This window comes from Periophthalmus magnuspinnatus, chromosome 10 (assembly GCF_009829125.3).
Source record: "Periophthalmus magnuspinnatus isolate fPerMag1 chromosome 10, fPerMag1.2.pri, whole genome shotgun sequence".
Taxonomy (NCBI): domain Eukaryota; kingdom Metazoa; phylum Chordata; class Actinopteri; order Gobiiformes; family Gobiidae; genus Periophthalmus; species Periophthalmus magnuspinnatus.
In genome coordinates this window covers 9,958,299-9,972,238 of record NC_047135.1, presented here as the reverse complement: position 1 = coordinate 9,972,238, position 13,940 = coordinate 9,958,299, and the positions used below count along the sequence as shown (strand labels likewise).

At 41.5% G+C, this 13,940-nt stretch overlaps 1 protein-coding gene across 1 annotated transcript in view; it reads right to left on the bottom strand.

The window, feature by feature from the left end:
• Positions 1 to 13,940, bottom strand: part of stab1 (stabilin 1) — a 124,924-nt gene that overhangs the window by 33,004 nt on the left and 77,980 nt on the right. Inside the window, exons 58-62 of the mRNA XM_055225063.1 lie at positions 7,200 to 7,316; positions 6,456 to 6,588; positions 5,934 to 5,994; positions 5,424 to 5,568; positions 5,214 to 5,347 (exon numbers count right to left, since the gene is read on the bottom strand). Coding sequence (XP_055081038.1) covers positions 5,214 to 5,347; positions 5,424 to 5,568; positions 5,934 to 5,994; positions 6,456 to 6,588; positions 7,200 to 7,316 — 590 coding nt within the window. The remainder of the gene's footprint in view (positions 1 to 5,213; positions 5,348 to 5,423; positions 5,569 to 5,933; positions 5,995 to 6,455; positions 6,589 to 7,199; positions 7,317 to 13,940) is intronic.

The window sequence follows — 13,940 nt, the reverse complement described above, 5'->3', positions numbered from 1 at the left end:
ATCCTTCACCAAATAACTCTACAACGCAGGACAGTAATGGACACGTGCAGGTACAGATGGAAACAAGCAAAGTGAGCTGTGCTGAAGAAGACACAATGTACACTATGCCAATGGTTGAAGTCTCTGGCCCACAAGGTTCAACATTAGTTTTCCGCCCTTGGATTTCTTCTGAAATATCTGCAGCATCTCAACATCTGCCCAATCCAACAGCATCAGGTCAGACTTTTGCTAAAGAACTTATCACTTTTTGTCAAGATTTCAAACCTACTATGAGTGAACTAAGGAGAGTATTGATCCTGAAAATGAAAACTACTGAATGGCACAAAATAGCTGATCAACTTCAAAACACTGAACTGCGATGCAATCATGTTGATTGGAAGCATGACTCCAATCCTTTGTATAGAGAAGCTGTGAATAACATCTGCACAGCTATCACAAAAGCCTTTCCTGCCTCTATCGATACTGACAAAATCCAATCCTGCAAACAAAGAGACACTGAGGACCCTGAAGAGTTTCTCACACGTTTAACAGAAGTATATAACACCCACAGTGGATTTACAAGACCTGATCAAATAGGTGTGACTCGTGATGTTTGGGAAACATATTTGTGTAACTATTTCATTAATGGACTAAAAACAGACATTTCTTCAGCTGTGAAGAAAACCTGCATTGGCTGGAAAGCTGCTCGCCTAACTGAACTAAAAAGACAAGCCACACATGCATATGAACAGCTAAACAGAAAGAAAATAATGAAGCAAGAAAGAATTCAGAAAGAACTGCATATGGCAGCAGTGACTATGTACAATAAGACCCAACAACATGAAAATCACCGAGTTAATTCACAATTACATAGACAACTACAGACTCATCAGCCAACACATAACCAGAGCAAATATGGGAGGAGAGCCCATCGAAAGAACAAGAGAAGATTTTCCAATGAACCTTATTTCATCTGTTGTCAAGCTGGACATTGGAGACGGGAGTGCCCTCTACGCCATAAGCCCTCTGCATTTTAAAGGTGCACGGGTTTAGTTGTGCTACTTTTTGCTTTGTATAATATCTAGTATTGGGACATACTTGAAATTATTCTCCAGAGTGAGGTTTAGGAGTCATTACGGTTAACTACCAAACAGTCATGGGTGAAATTCCCCTCTAGTTGTAACTAGCTAGTAAACAGTCAAAAGGGTGAGAGTCCCTGCTATTTAGTGAACAGTCACTAGGTGAAACTCCTATCTAGGATTACTAACTGGTAAAAGGCAAAAGGGTGCGAATCCCTGTGTAGTTGAGTGTAAGGACAGATGAACTTTTTTCATGAGGGAGAGTAAATTCAGAAGAATGAAGATATTATGTGATAGCAAAATGCAGACAAATGTAAATTTACGTAATGTCAACAGTATGCTCTAATTCACTCACAATGATAAGTGTGAAAAAAAATGAAAAAAAAAACAGTAAAGAAAAAAAAGAGAAAAAATGAAAAAGAAAAAAAACAAAAACTGAAAAAAAAATCTGGAAAAAAAAGAAAAGAAAGAAAATGGTTAAGTACAGAGCGTGACACAAGAAGTGAACTGTACATTAGTGTGTCCTTAGACCTGATCAGCCAAACTGTGTGGTGTGAAATATGTGACATAAGAAAATATGTGTGTAACAGCTAAACCATTGTAAACCGTGTCAACAAGAAAATGACAGGATGCAGTTTCAACTGATCCACTCATTTTATACATTTCTTTGTTTCTTTATATTTCCTTTTTGAAAAATGTTGTATTTATTTTGTGTTTTTTGCCTCATCAGTTTAATGACATGCATGTCCTAAGAAAAGTCCAGCTGATACCAAAAAACCCTTCTCAATTGTAATTAGAAAGAAGAAACCGAATTCTTCCAGGAATTCCCAAAAATGTTAAAGAGCTCTCTTAAAACCAAAATGAAGGCCTAATCAAAGCAGGAAATGCGGATGCTGCATAATTTCTATTCTTTTTTCTTTACATGTTCCTATGAAATAATCACACACTAGCAACACTAACAACACTAACAACTAACCAATAACAGTTTTGGGCTTCACAAAATGTTTATTTCAGCAACAGTAATTTGACTGTTCTCTTGCAGCAGAAGACAGCTAAGCCAAAAATTGACACATGTATATATAGATATATAAATGTGTCAAAGGGGGATATTACAAATTTAATTTTAGTTTTCAAAACTGGATTGTGTGAAAAAAGGTGTTATCATTTAGAGAATGTTCCATTAACTATAAGACCTGTAACCTGACAACATCTGAAGCCAGGGATAAGTTTCCACCTGGACTTGAAACAAAAACATCTCTTGAGCTGGAGGACACATGGTCTTCTCCTGGGCAGGAGGACACATGGTCTTCTCCTGAGCTGGAGGACACATGGTCTTCTCCTGGACTGAATCAGACCTACATCATTAAAACCATTCTTCTGTTTCAATGTCACCTAAGGAAAACTTCAGAAAAGTTCAGCCATTCACTTCTTTTCATGTGACTCAGAAGAACTTGATCTGTTCCTCGTGTCCCCAACCACAGCCCTGAAATCAAGACATGAAGGACAACTCCAGAGACGAGCTGCGGCTGGAGAGACGCCGAGCTGCGTGTGGACGGAGAGAACAGCCATGTGTGGTCAGAGGGAGGACAAAGGGACAGAGGACAGGTGATGGGAAAGATTTAACTGAACACCGCCACCATCATGTTAAAACAGCATTCACTGTCTGACTACAAATCATATTGGATAAGGACAGACTGAACTGAACACAACAATGAACTGTTGAATTTCCTTCCATCTCAGTCAACAATAATGGAACTGACTTCATCTCCAACAATGAATGTTTTTGTGGAATGATTGTTTAATGAATAATCAAAAGGGAGAAAGTGTGATAGAAATTTAAGTATAGTCATGTTGTGTATTTAAAAAGTATTTGATCTGTGTCAGTCTGCCAGACCCAGACCAGACATTAACATGTGTGAAGCTCTGTCTCCGTCCCACAGGAAACTCGCTGTTGTTCTACCTGTCTAAGTGTAAAAGTTCATTATCATATGGGTGTGAGACAAAAGTCACTGCTTTGAAATGTATGTAGCATTGTCATTCTGGTATAAAATAGTCAGAGCTCAGATGCTCAGGGTGGCTGGTGGGTGGTTGGGTGGTTGGTTGGGTGGTTGAGACTTGGACTTAGAGGGAGAGGGGAACTGGGGGAGAGGCCGGGAGGCTACCAGTCTGTGGCCAGGGCAGGCCCGGGCCCTGTCCTGTCTGTATCTGCTGCAACAAACAATAAACCTTTTTTCCTGTATTGCAAAACTCACCGAGCTTCGTAAATGGATTACTTTTCATCTAGAACTGTAATTTTTCCACAACATGCACCACTGGCCCCTCTGACCACCACCAATCATTCACGCACACACCACTTTCATACTAGGCAATGTGGGATGTGGGAGTTTTTAATTTTTGACAGTATCTGTGAACTTAGTTTCCTACTCTTAATTGTAAATGCAATGCATGCTTATTGGTTTAAAATGCTCCTGAAATTAAGTGTCGCTTGACTAGCCTATACTGAGGTGATGTTGTAACGTGTAAATGGAATGTCACTGAAGGCCAGGTGAAATGCACCGCCCCCCACTGTTAAAGATAGGCAGAAAGCGAGGAATGATGACTCGGTCAGGGTACAGAAAAGGGAGGGCCAAGTAGGAATGGTGAAAGTCAAAGCTCCAGGTTCATTATGAGTTTTACACGGAAAAGATATACATGTACAACCACAGCTTATGTAGAACAAGGGAAAGGTATTTTTCAAAACATCATTGGAAATTGCAGTAACAACACTCGTGTCGAATTTGCAAAAGTAAACAGATTAACAAACCCTCCAGCTCCGCTATCGCTAGAACTAATTTCCACATTTAAGTGCAATGAGTTCACAGTATTCTTTAATGACAAGGTTCAGGGCATCAAAAATGGCATCAATTCTACAACGCAAATAACACCCCTGCAGCCACCTAGACCTTTAGAGCTGACTCACTTTGCACCTGTAACTGACAAAAAACTGTCCATCTACATGCTATCTCAATGTGTTGGCCTCTATATTTCTAAAGTCTGTGCTCAACAGTTTGCTATCATCACTCGCCAGCATAGTTAATATCACTTCAGTCTGGAACATTCCCAGGAGCAGTTATCAAGCCTCTCCTAAAAAATGTGTCACAGATAAAATGGGCCTGACCTATGGGGTGCCCCAGGGGCCAATCCTGGGAACCCTTTTGTTTAATCCCTACATCCTGCCGTTAGGCCATTTAATACACAGCAATAATGTGCCCTGCCACAACTATGCAGATTACACTCATATCTGTGTCTGGAAGCAGGTGAATATGGAACAGTGGATATTCGCTCTGCCACGGCATCCAACAGATGATTGTGTGGATGCAAAACAACTTTCTCCAGCTGAACTCAGACAGGACTGAAGTCATCATCTTTGGCCCTCAGAAACATAAAATGTCAGCAGTCAGTCTCTCTTTCTCTAAAACTTTCAAATCAGGCTAGAAATCTAGGGGTAATAATGGACTCAGAGTTGAACTTTAACAGCCACATCAAATCAATAACATCTGCAACAGGCTCAAATGGTTCTGTTTATCTGTGTTTTTTATTCTACACTCTTCTCTTCTAATGTTAATTTTATGATGATTATATATATTTTGATTTGTTTGTATTGTGATTTTAATGTCTTTCTTCTGTAAAGCACTTTGAATTACTTTTTGTACGAATTGTGCAACACAAATAAACTTGCCTTGCTTAAATTTCTAATGTTATTTGATCAAATAAACAACTTTGAATAGACAACACTAGACATTATTGATGTAATGAGTAAAAGTATATTATGATCACTTAAATAAGTGGCAGGCTTTGGTGCACCCAAATCCTGTTTTTGTGAACCCAAATGAAAATCACACCTGTGAAACCAACTCAAATTGTTAGTCTGGAGCCCTGGCTAAGAAAACTGGTTCGCTGTTGATACTATGATGATAACAGAAAAGGGAGTAATATTTCAAGGACCAAAATTAGTTACCCAAGAGTCAAACAAACTTGAGGTGTTTATAGTTATGTAAGCACAATGCATGTTTCGGCAAGACTAACTATTTCTAAAACTTGCACAATAAATATAAAGACTATGAGTGAAAGTTAATTCCCTGAGCCCTGAATGGTTGTGTGTAGTTGGTTTCTTACCTGCTGAGCATCTCCCAGCTGTTTGAAGCTGGCCAGGATCCCTCCTTCATCCTCACAAGCTGCTTTAGCCTGACTGAAGTTCATCTGGTACTTCCCCAGAGGAGAACGCAGGTGGAACACACCCCCTGTGTTTACTTAACACAACATCAATGACAGAAGTAAGAACCATCACTAATTTCAGCCTTTATTAAACCCGGCTCAAAGACTCACTGTGGTAGTGCAGGTCTTTACACTGGGCCACTGGGTCACAGTCTCCATTGTTCTCAAGGCAGCGGTCGACTGGAGGCACTACTTTCTCCAAACACTGGACTCCATTACCCACGTACCCCGGCAGGCAGTCACACTGACGCTCGTTCTAAGGAGAAGATTATTATTATGCCAATATGAACCAATATATGTTTTATTTTACTGTTTATATTATCACTATTATTTAATATGGCACTGTCTTTGGCATTTACTAAAAATGTAGTCTATACAGCCCATCTATATGTTATTTATGTAAAAGCTTATGGGGTTTTTTTCTCCAAGATTTTCACCATAACGTATTCAAGCTGCTTTCATTCACAGCAATTGTCCCTTCAAATGAACTACAACGTGAGAACTGGACACTTCAAATAATAATTTTTCATACAAACTAGTTTTGGTAAAATGGGGGAACAATGCTCTTATGTGTGCATGTAATACTTTCTCATTAGCTGGTTCTGTTTTACCCTTACTCACCGGTCCAGTGAAAGTACAGGAGGCAAAGTCACTGCAGCCTCCATTCACCTCTTCTGTACATCTGAAACACAAAGCAAATGTTCTGCTCTGTTGTCATATTAAACACAAATACAGCTTGAGACGTTAAAGCAGGGATAGTCAATGGGCCACGTGTCACATCCACATTATTACACATTTTTTTTCTAAATCCTGAATAGAAAAACTGCTGCAAGATGCTATTATCTGTTATCTAATATCAAACCCTTTCATCTATGTACAGCAAGTTTAAGCCAACGGTATAATAGGATTTTTAGCTCTTGCCTATAACACTCATTACAGTAATTGAATTATACAATGCATCATCTTACTCCAATCTACTTTTTTTTACATTTTAAAATTTTCTGTAATAATGTGTAAAACGCCACAGTGTTGTCAGTGAGTAGAAATACATTAGCCAAAACAATACAGCTTTCCCCAAGTAGTCTGTGTTTTAAAATCTGAGGAAGCACTGTGGGAGGGTACACAATCCATAGTGACACTAACCTGTTGATTGGCTGGCAGATGAAGCCATCACCCTGGTAACCATTGTGACAAGAGCAGTTGATGAGGAGCCCAGTCTGATTGCAGTCTGCATGAACGTGACATCCTCCGTTGTATTCAGCACACAGGTCTGGAGCTGATCCAGAGGACTAAGTTAGACCGGGGTTAGTCTTTCCAAATATTTTTGTTCTATCCTGGTCATTGCTCAGCTGGTTTACTTGGTTTAGTCCTGCTTTAGAACTGATTATGTCCTGGCTACAACCTGGGTCAGATCTGATATATTCTGGGTAAAGTCCTGATTTAACAATACTCCTTGTGTAAGAGTGTTGGGGAGAGGGACTAAATGCAAGGAATGAAGCGGTGACTATGAAGTGGAAGGATTTGTGGTTTTGTGTACATTTTTAAATGTTTCTTTTAGTTTTGTTCTGTTTTTTATGTGTTTAAAAGTGTATCAAATATTTCAACTATAAAAAAGCCCCCATACTAAATACGTCATTTGGGCCAGATAAAGTCCTTATTTATCCCTGATTTGGCATTGGTCAAGATTTAGGATAGCCCTGATTTAGTTCTACTTCACACATGGTTTAGATCTGGTTGTTCCTGGTTTTTTAACAAATTAGGCATGGTAAAATCTTGGTTTAATTCAATTCCCTAATTTAGTTTGTGTTTAAGGTCTATTATAGCAGTCCTCTTTTGGTTCTGGTTTAGTCCATTTCAACTCAGATTGCGTGCAGTAAACAGACTCACGTGGTAAAGGCTCACAGAAGGAGCCGTTACCCTGAAACCCTGGTTTGCAGCTGCACCCGGAGCCTGGCTCACACTGAGCGTCTTTATGGCACTGTCTGCACTCCTCTGGGATCGAACCTGCGATGAACATACACAAGTACACTTTAGATCGGATGTGCTTAATCAATCACTCTGACTTAATTCAAGGTAAATGTTATCCCATTTAGAGGGTTTCATGGACAAGTTTTTATGTTGCTCTTTTTAAATACATTTTTATCTTTATACTAGCCCTACTCCATTGGCACCAGGTACTTTTCTGGTACCAACTCGGAGTTCTAACCAAAGGACTATATAGTGCACTCAGTCACAGAGCGATTCGGACATGCATCCCACTGCATACAGGTCGTGACTCTGGAGTTGCGTGAAAAAAAGTCAGCTAAACTTCAATAAAACTTAATTTCTGTAATAAATAATAATCAAATTGAACTATCTATAAGTATTTATGGAATAATAATCATCACGATGGATCTCAGGTTAACAGACAGGATTGTTCAGGTTTTTGTCTGAGATTTGGAAATTATTGATCTTTTAACAGCTCACATTAAGGTAAATGGCTAGGGTGAACAATTTTACAAAACTCCAGTTTATTTAATCATATTTAATTCATAATCATGAATATAATTCAGTGGTGTGTTAAACCAGTGATCTACTTTCATTCAGTCGTGTCCAGTTAAAGACATAGACTAAACAAAGTCTTAACCAGGACTAAACCTGGTCAAACATGTGGAGCATGAACCTCCATATTTGCTGAGAGCAGTCATCATGCATTGATTGAGCTGAAGACGCTGCAGTCAGACCAGAGCCACTGCAGAGATCAAAACGAGACCCAAGACAGCGGAGAACACTTTTCCTCCTGCCCACCTTCTCTCCTGATGGAACTTTTTACACACTGGTGGAACACAGATTCTCCCAGGTGAGTTTTATGTCTACACATCTGAACTTCATTCTAACACGCTAAAATAGCTAATACCTGAAAACAAACATATTTTCTACTGAAGCAGGCTAATTTATCAATATATCACATGGAATCTTTTTTATGGCAAATATGGAATCAATAAGTGACTCTTCACAAAATACCATGGCAATTTAAAATAAAACTACAACATTAATAGCTATAAAAGTACAGCCCCTCTGACACTCCTCACGCTCAGAGCTGTTTTGGCCCTGGAGTTATCACTAGCAGTGCACAGATTACCTGATACCTGATAACCAGATTACCTGCCCTGCTAAAATCAACCAAAAAATACAGTCCTTTAATACGACGGAGTATAAGGGTCACTTAAATAAAAAAAAATTATGCGGGTGCTATGAGAAAAAAGTCATAATATTACAAGAATAAATTTGTATTTTTATGAGAATATAGGCTGCTGTGTGTGAATGAGTGACCAGTGCGTTATGAAGAATTTGGAGCATTTTGTTCAGATATAGCAATTTCTTCCAAATCTGTATGGGTCCTCCAACTGAACAAACTCAAATGCTGGCAGTGTCTCTTCAAAGTACTTATACTGATGATAGTATAGAGTGGGTGACAGTAGCTCAGTTGGTAGAGTGTTTGTGATCACTGATCCGAAGGTTGGCGGTTCAAATCCTGCTCTCGACATAAACATCATTGGTTGAGCGGTCAGATCCACTGATCCATAGGTTGGCGGTGTGATTCTAGCTCACACAGATGAATGCTGTCGTTGTGTCCTTGGGCAAGCCACTTAACCCACCTCGCCCTCAGTGTCTACGTATGTAGCAAAATGTTTTTTTGTTTGTCTATATGTGAACATTCTCAAAATCTGTTAGGAGTATTAGTTTTATTTTATTATATTTTTATTTTACCTTTTTCATAACTTTGTAAAAAATGTTTTTTATTAGGGTTCCACCTGGTAAATGTTGCGCGGGGGCCGTAATTAGTGTGGCACGCCCTGTGGCACATGTGCGTGCTATCTCTGCCCCCCTGTCAGAGCAGCGCGGACTGTGCACTGGTGAGTTGTGCTCCACTGTCTCCCTAAAAAATGAGCTAGCATTTTAGCATTTTTTCGTAGTTCTATCATTGTTCTGTAATATAAAGTTTGGCATTGTAAAGTTAATAATTTTTTGGTTTATAAAAAACGTTTTTTTGTGTTAATACTGTATCTTATTTGTGTTGTAGGGAGACCGAGTGTTCGTTTTTTACTCATTTGTGCCTCTGCTGTTGTCTTTAAAGGTTAGAATGTTTTGTTGTTCATTTCATATTTTGCATAGTGTACATTGTAATGGTCAGAGCAGCGCGGACTGTGCACTGGGAGACCGAGTGTTCGTTTTTTACTCATTTGTGCCTCTGCTGTTGTCTTTAAAGGGAGACACATTAAACGTCATTGAAAAGAACTCTGCCTCCTGTGGCCATCTTACACCTGCTACATAAAACTGGTGCCATGACCCGGATCCCTTGATTAGCCACTGCCGATCGCCGAGGTTCTGCTGTGTGCTCGTGATGCCCGGAGTCCAAGCTGGCCTTCAAGTGGATGATGTTGGTCGCCATTTTGTTTGGCAGGGTATAGTCACTAGTTATAAGACTGTGGGTCAAATATAGTGCCTCCTAGCTCAGTAACGACAAAAAAGGGTTTTATTTCACCAGTATCAAAGGGTTTTTTGATTCAGTCATTGTTTTGTGGTACTTTTCATTGATTTGTTCTAACTATGGCACATAGAGAGAATGAGACTTATAACGTATTATCACCTGCTGGGAGAGGGAGAGGTTTATTTACATTCATGAGTGAAACTCCGGGGTCTATTCCTAAAAAACTGTTTGGGTCAGATGATGTTAGCCCTAGACACATACCACAGTTTTCTACACCTGCAATCATTAATGAAGACACCACACACCAGTTACGTGAGCTTATTGGTGAATTACCAAGTCAGATAGGAGAGAACATAGTTGGCCGTCTCTTATTCAGCCAACAGCCCTTCAGTTCACAGCCCCCTCATGCAAATCCATCCAGGTCAGAAACACTAAATGCAACTGCTGACCTCTCCAGAGTAAGTCTTGTTGTCAGACCAGACGTTAAAGACCCCCCGATGTATCGTGGTGACAGTGCAGACAAGTACTCCATTCATGAGTGGATTGACACTGTAGAAGTGTACTTGCATAAAAAAGACCTACCCCTCAGTGAGCAAGCAGAGGAAGTGTTAAACCATCTCCTTGGCAGGGCAAAAAGTATTGTCAAAGTGGGGCTAAAAAGTAGCAACGCCACAGTAACTCCAGAGACAATATACAGCATTCTGAGACGCTACTTTACTGAGACCCCTGGCTCTTGTCTACCATTAGCTGATTTTTATGCCACCCAGCCATCAACCAAAGAAACACCAGTAGATTATTGGGTCAGGTTAAACACAGCCGCTGAAGTAGCTGACAGACATTTAAAGTGCCATGGTGGTAAAATGGACAATATGGACTCAGAAATAGCCATGATGTTTATCCGAAACTGCCCTGATGCTAATCTCGCTTGTGTTTTCAAATGTAAGCCCATCAGTAAATGGTCACTCACCGAAGTGCAGGAAGCTATTGATGAACATCAGAGAGAGTACCAAGATAAAAGGTTACCTGCAGCCTTGCCCAAAGCACACGCCCTACGTGTGGCCACAGCTGTAGCAAATGTTGACCCTCCAACGTATGATGCAGAGTACACTAGTGTAAACACAGCCAAGATAACTAGCCCTGTTAAGGTGAGTGAACAACCTGTCCCAGAGTCAAATGCATTAGAGAGAGTGCTAAGTATGTTGGAGAGAGTGCTAGAACGTACAAGTCAGCCTGCACCAATTGCTGCCAGAGCACAGTCCTCCCCATTTGGCCGCCCATCTCCATGCCGTGTCTGTGGACAAAACTCTCACTCAACACGTTCACATTGTATGAAAGAGAAAAGGTGTTTGGGCTGTCTAGAGGTCGGTCACCAGAGAAAAGACTGTACTAAATCCCCCACAACTCAACAAGGCAGTACCCCAGCCCCACTGTTTCAGGGAAACTAATGCACTCACATGCGGGAGGGGACAATGTGAGTGATAAAGTAGAAGAAACCCTCAAACTTGACTACGATGCTCAGTCCATCTACTCTGAATGTGTGACAGCCTCACCCCCAGACACTGTTGTGTTATTTCAAAACACAGTTAGGCTTGACAAAGCTGACAGTCTATTATATACCAATGCACAGGTGCAGGATGTAGTGTCCCTCAAAGCCCTACTTGATACTGGTTCGATGGCATGTACCATAAGTGAAGAGGCTGAACAGATGATAAGCAGCGCTGACTCAGTATCCATGTCCAGTGACACCTGCTCTGACATTGTACTCGTTGGCTGTGGTGGAGCTAAGGTCAAGCCCAAGTGCATTTATGATTTAAAGGTGGAAGTGTATGGCTGTAAATTTAGGGTTCCAGTACTGGTCGTTCCAGGGCAAAAAGACCAAATGATCATTGGGACTAATGTCATTAAGTACCTTCTAAAACAGTTCAAACAGTCCACACAGTTTTGGCAAGTTCTAAGCAAACCTGAGGCACCAGAGTCACCTGACATTATGCAGTTACTAAACATGTTGTCCGGTATTAACAGGTGGAGAGGGGACAGCATTCCTGACATTATTGGGACGACCAAGATGACAAAGGCTGTGACTCTCCAACCTAGACAGGAACACCTTGTGTGGAGCAAGTTGCCCCCGAACTCCGCCCTCTCTGAAGGCAGTGCTGTGCTGGTCGAGCCAACCAAGAGTCTCACACACAAAAATCATATCATCGTGTGTAGAACTGTATCCAACATGCATGGTGACAGGTGGATCCCAGTCAGAGTGCTTAACACCTCCAACAAGCCAGTCACTCTGAGGCGCAATGCAAAGATTGCAGAGGTGTCCGCCTGCATTGCTGTTGAGGATTTAGATGAGGACACAGAAGCTGTTGAAGTATTGGAAATGAGAAATCAGACAACGTTGTGTGAGCATACTGACCACTCCCAAGGCCACCAAGACACCTTAGCCGAGCTAGGTCTTGAGAATCTGGACATTGACTCTTGTGAGGTGTCACCCTACTGGAAAAGCCAACTCTTGCAGCTTGTTCAAAAGTATGAGGACGTCTTTTCAAAAAACAAACTCGATTGTGGCTCGGCTAAAGACATTGTTCATAGAATCCATCTGTCCGACACTCGCCCATTTAGACTCCCTTACCGCCGAGTCCCCCCTGGGCAGTACCACAAACTCAGAGAGGTCCTCTCAGAAATGGAAGAACTAGAGATCATCCGCAAATCAAACAGTGAGTGGGCATCACCATTGGTCCTTGTGTGGAAAAAAACTGGGGATCTGAGAATCTGTGTAGACTACCGCTGGCTAAATGCACGCACTATCAAAGACGCCCATCCGTTACCCCACCAAGCGGACTGTCTGGCAGCCCTCGGAGGAAGTGCCATATTCAGTGCGATGGATCTCACCTCAGGCTTTTATAATATTGCTATGGCTGAGGAGGACAAGAAGCTGCATTCACGACCCCCATGGGCCTTTATGAGTTCAATAGGCTCCCGCAAGGCCTGTGTAACAGTCCTGCGAGTTTCATGCGGCTAATGATGAGTATTTTCGGGGACCAGAACTTTTTGACACTTCTCTGTTATTTAGATGATGTCCTTGTTTATGCTCCTGATGAGGCGGAAGCACTGAAAAGGCTGGAAATGGTCTTTAGCCGGCTGAGAACTCATGGCCTATAACTAGCTCCGAAAAAATGCCAACTCCTCAGAAAGAGTGTTAGGTTTCTAGGTCATGTTGTGGACGGACATGGAGTTTCAACTGATCCTGACAAGGTCAAAGCCATCACCTCTATGACAGAGGCAGATCTAATGATGGAGGACGGTATAACTCCTTCACAAAAGAAAATCAAATCCTTCCTGGGCATGACAATGTACTACCAGCAGTTAATTCAAGATTGCTCCAGTATTGCCAAGCCCCTTTTTGCACTCACTGCTGCTCCTAAAGGGAGGAAAGGGAACATGCGAGGTGCTGCTGCATTCAAAAAGTTGCATGCCAATGACTGGAAACAGGAGCATAGAGAGTCATTCGAATGTCTTAAAACCGTCCTTCTAGAGTCAGTTGTCCTAGCCCACCCAGATTTCAGTAGGCCATTCATCCTGTGCACCGATGCCTCAACAGATGGACTGGGTGCGGTGTTATCTCAGGTTCAGGATGGAGAAACAAAAGCTTGGCCCGTTGCATTTGCCAGTAAAGCTCTCACACGTGCACAAAGCAAATATCCAGCCCATCAGTTAGAGTTTCTGGCACTAAAATGGTCAGTCTGCGATAAATTCAGCCACTGGCTCAAGGGCAACACGTTCACTGTTTGGACAGATAATAACCCTCTGACCTATATCCTCACAAAGCCCAAACTCGATGCGTGTGAGCAAAGGTGGGTAGCAAAGTTATCGCCATACAACTTCAGCATCAAATATATACCAGGCAGTAAGAACATTGTCGCAGACGCCTTAAGCCGCCAACCCTTTGTCAAAAGCAGAGTTTCTTGGAGACTGGTAACTACGAGAGATTGTTGAGAGAGTCAGAGCAACTCAAGGAAGACACAGTTCAGGAAGTGTTCAGGGCCAGTGCAGACTATCAAGAAGTGAACTGTCTCTGTGTTATATCGTGCTTAGAACATCAGTCATTGAATAATGAGGAAGTGTCAGCAGCAGTGTCAGGTCAGCTAGATGAGGACCAGAGT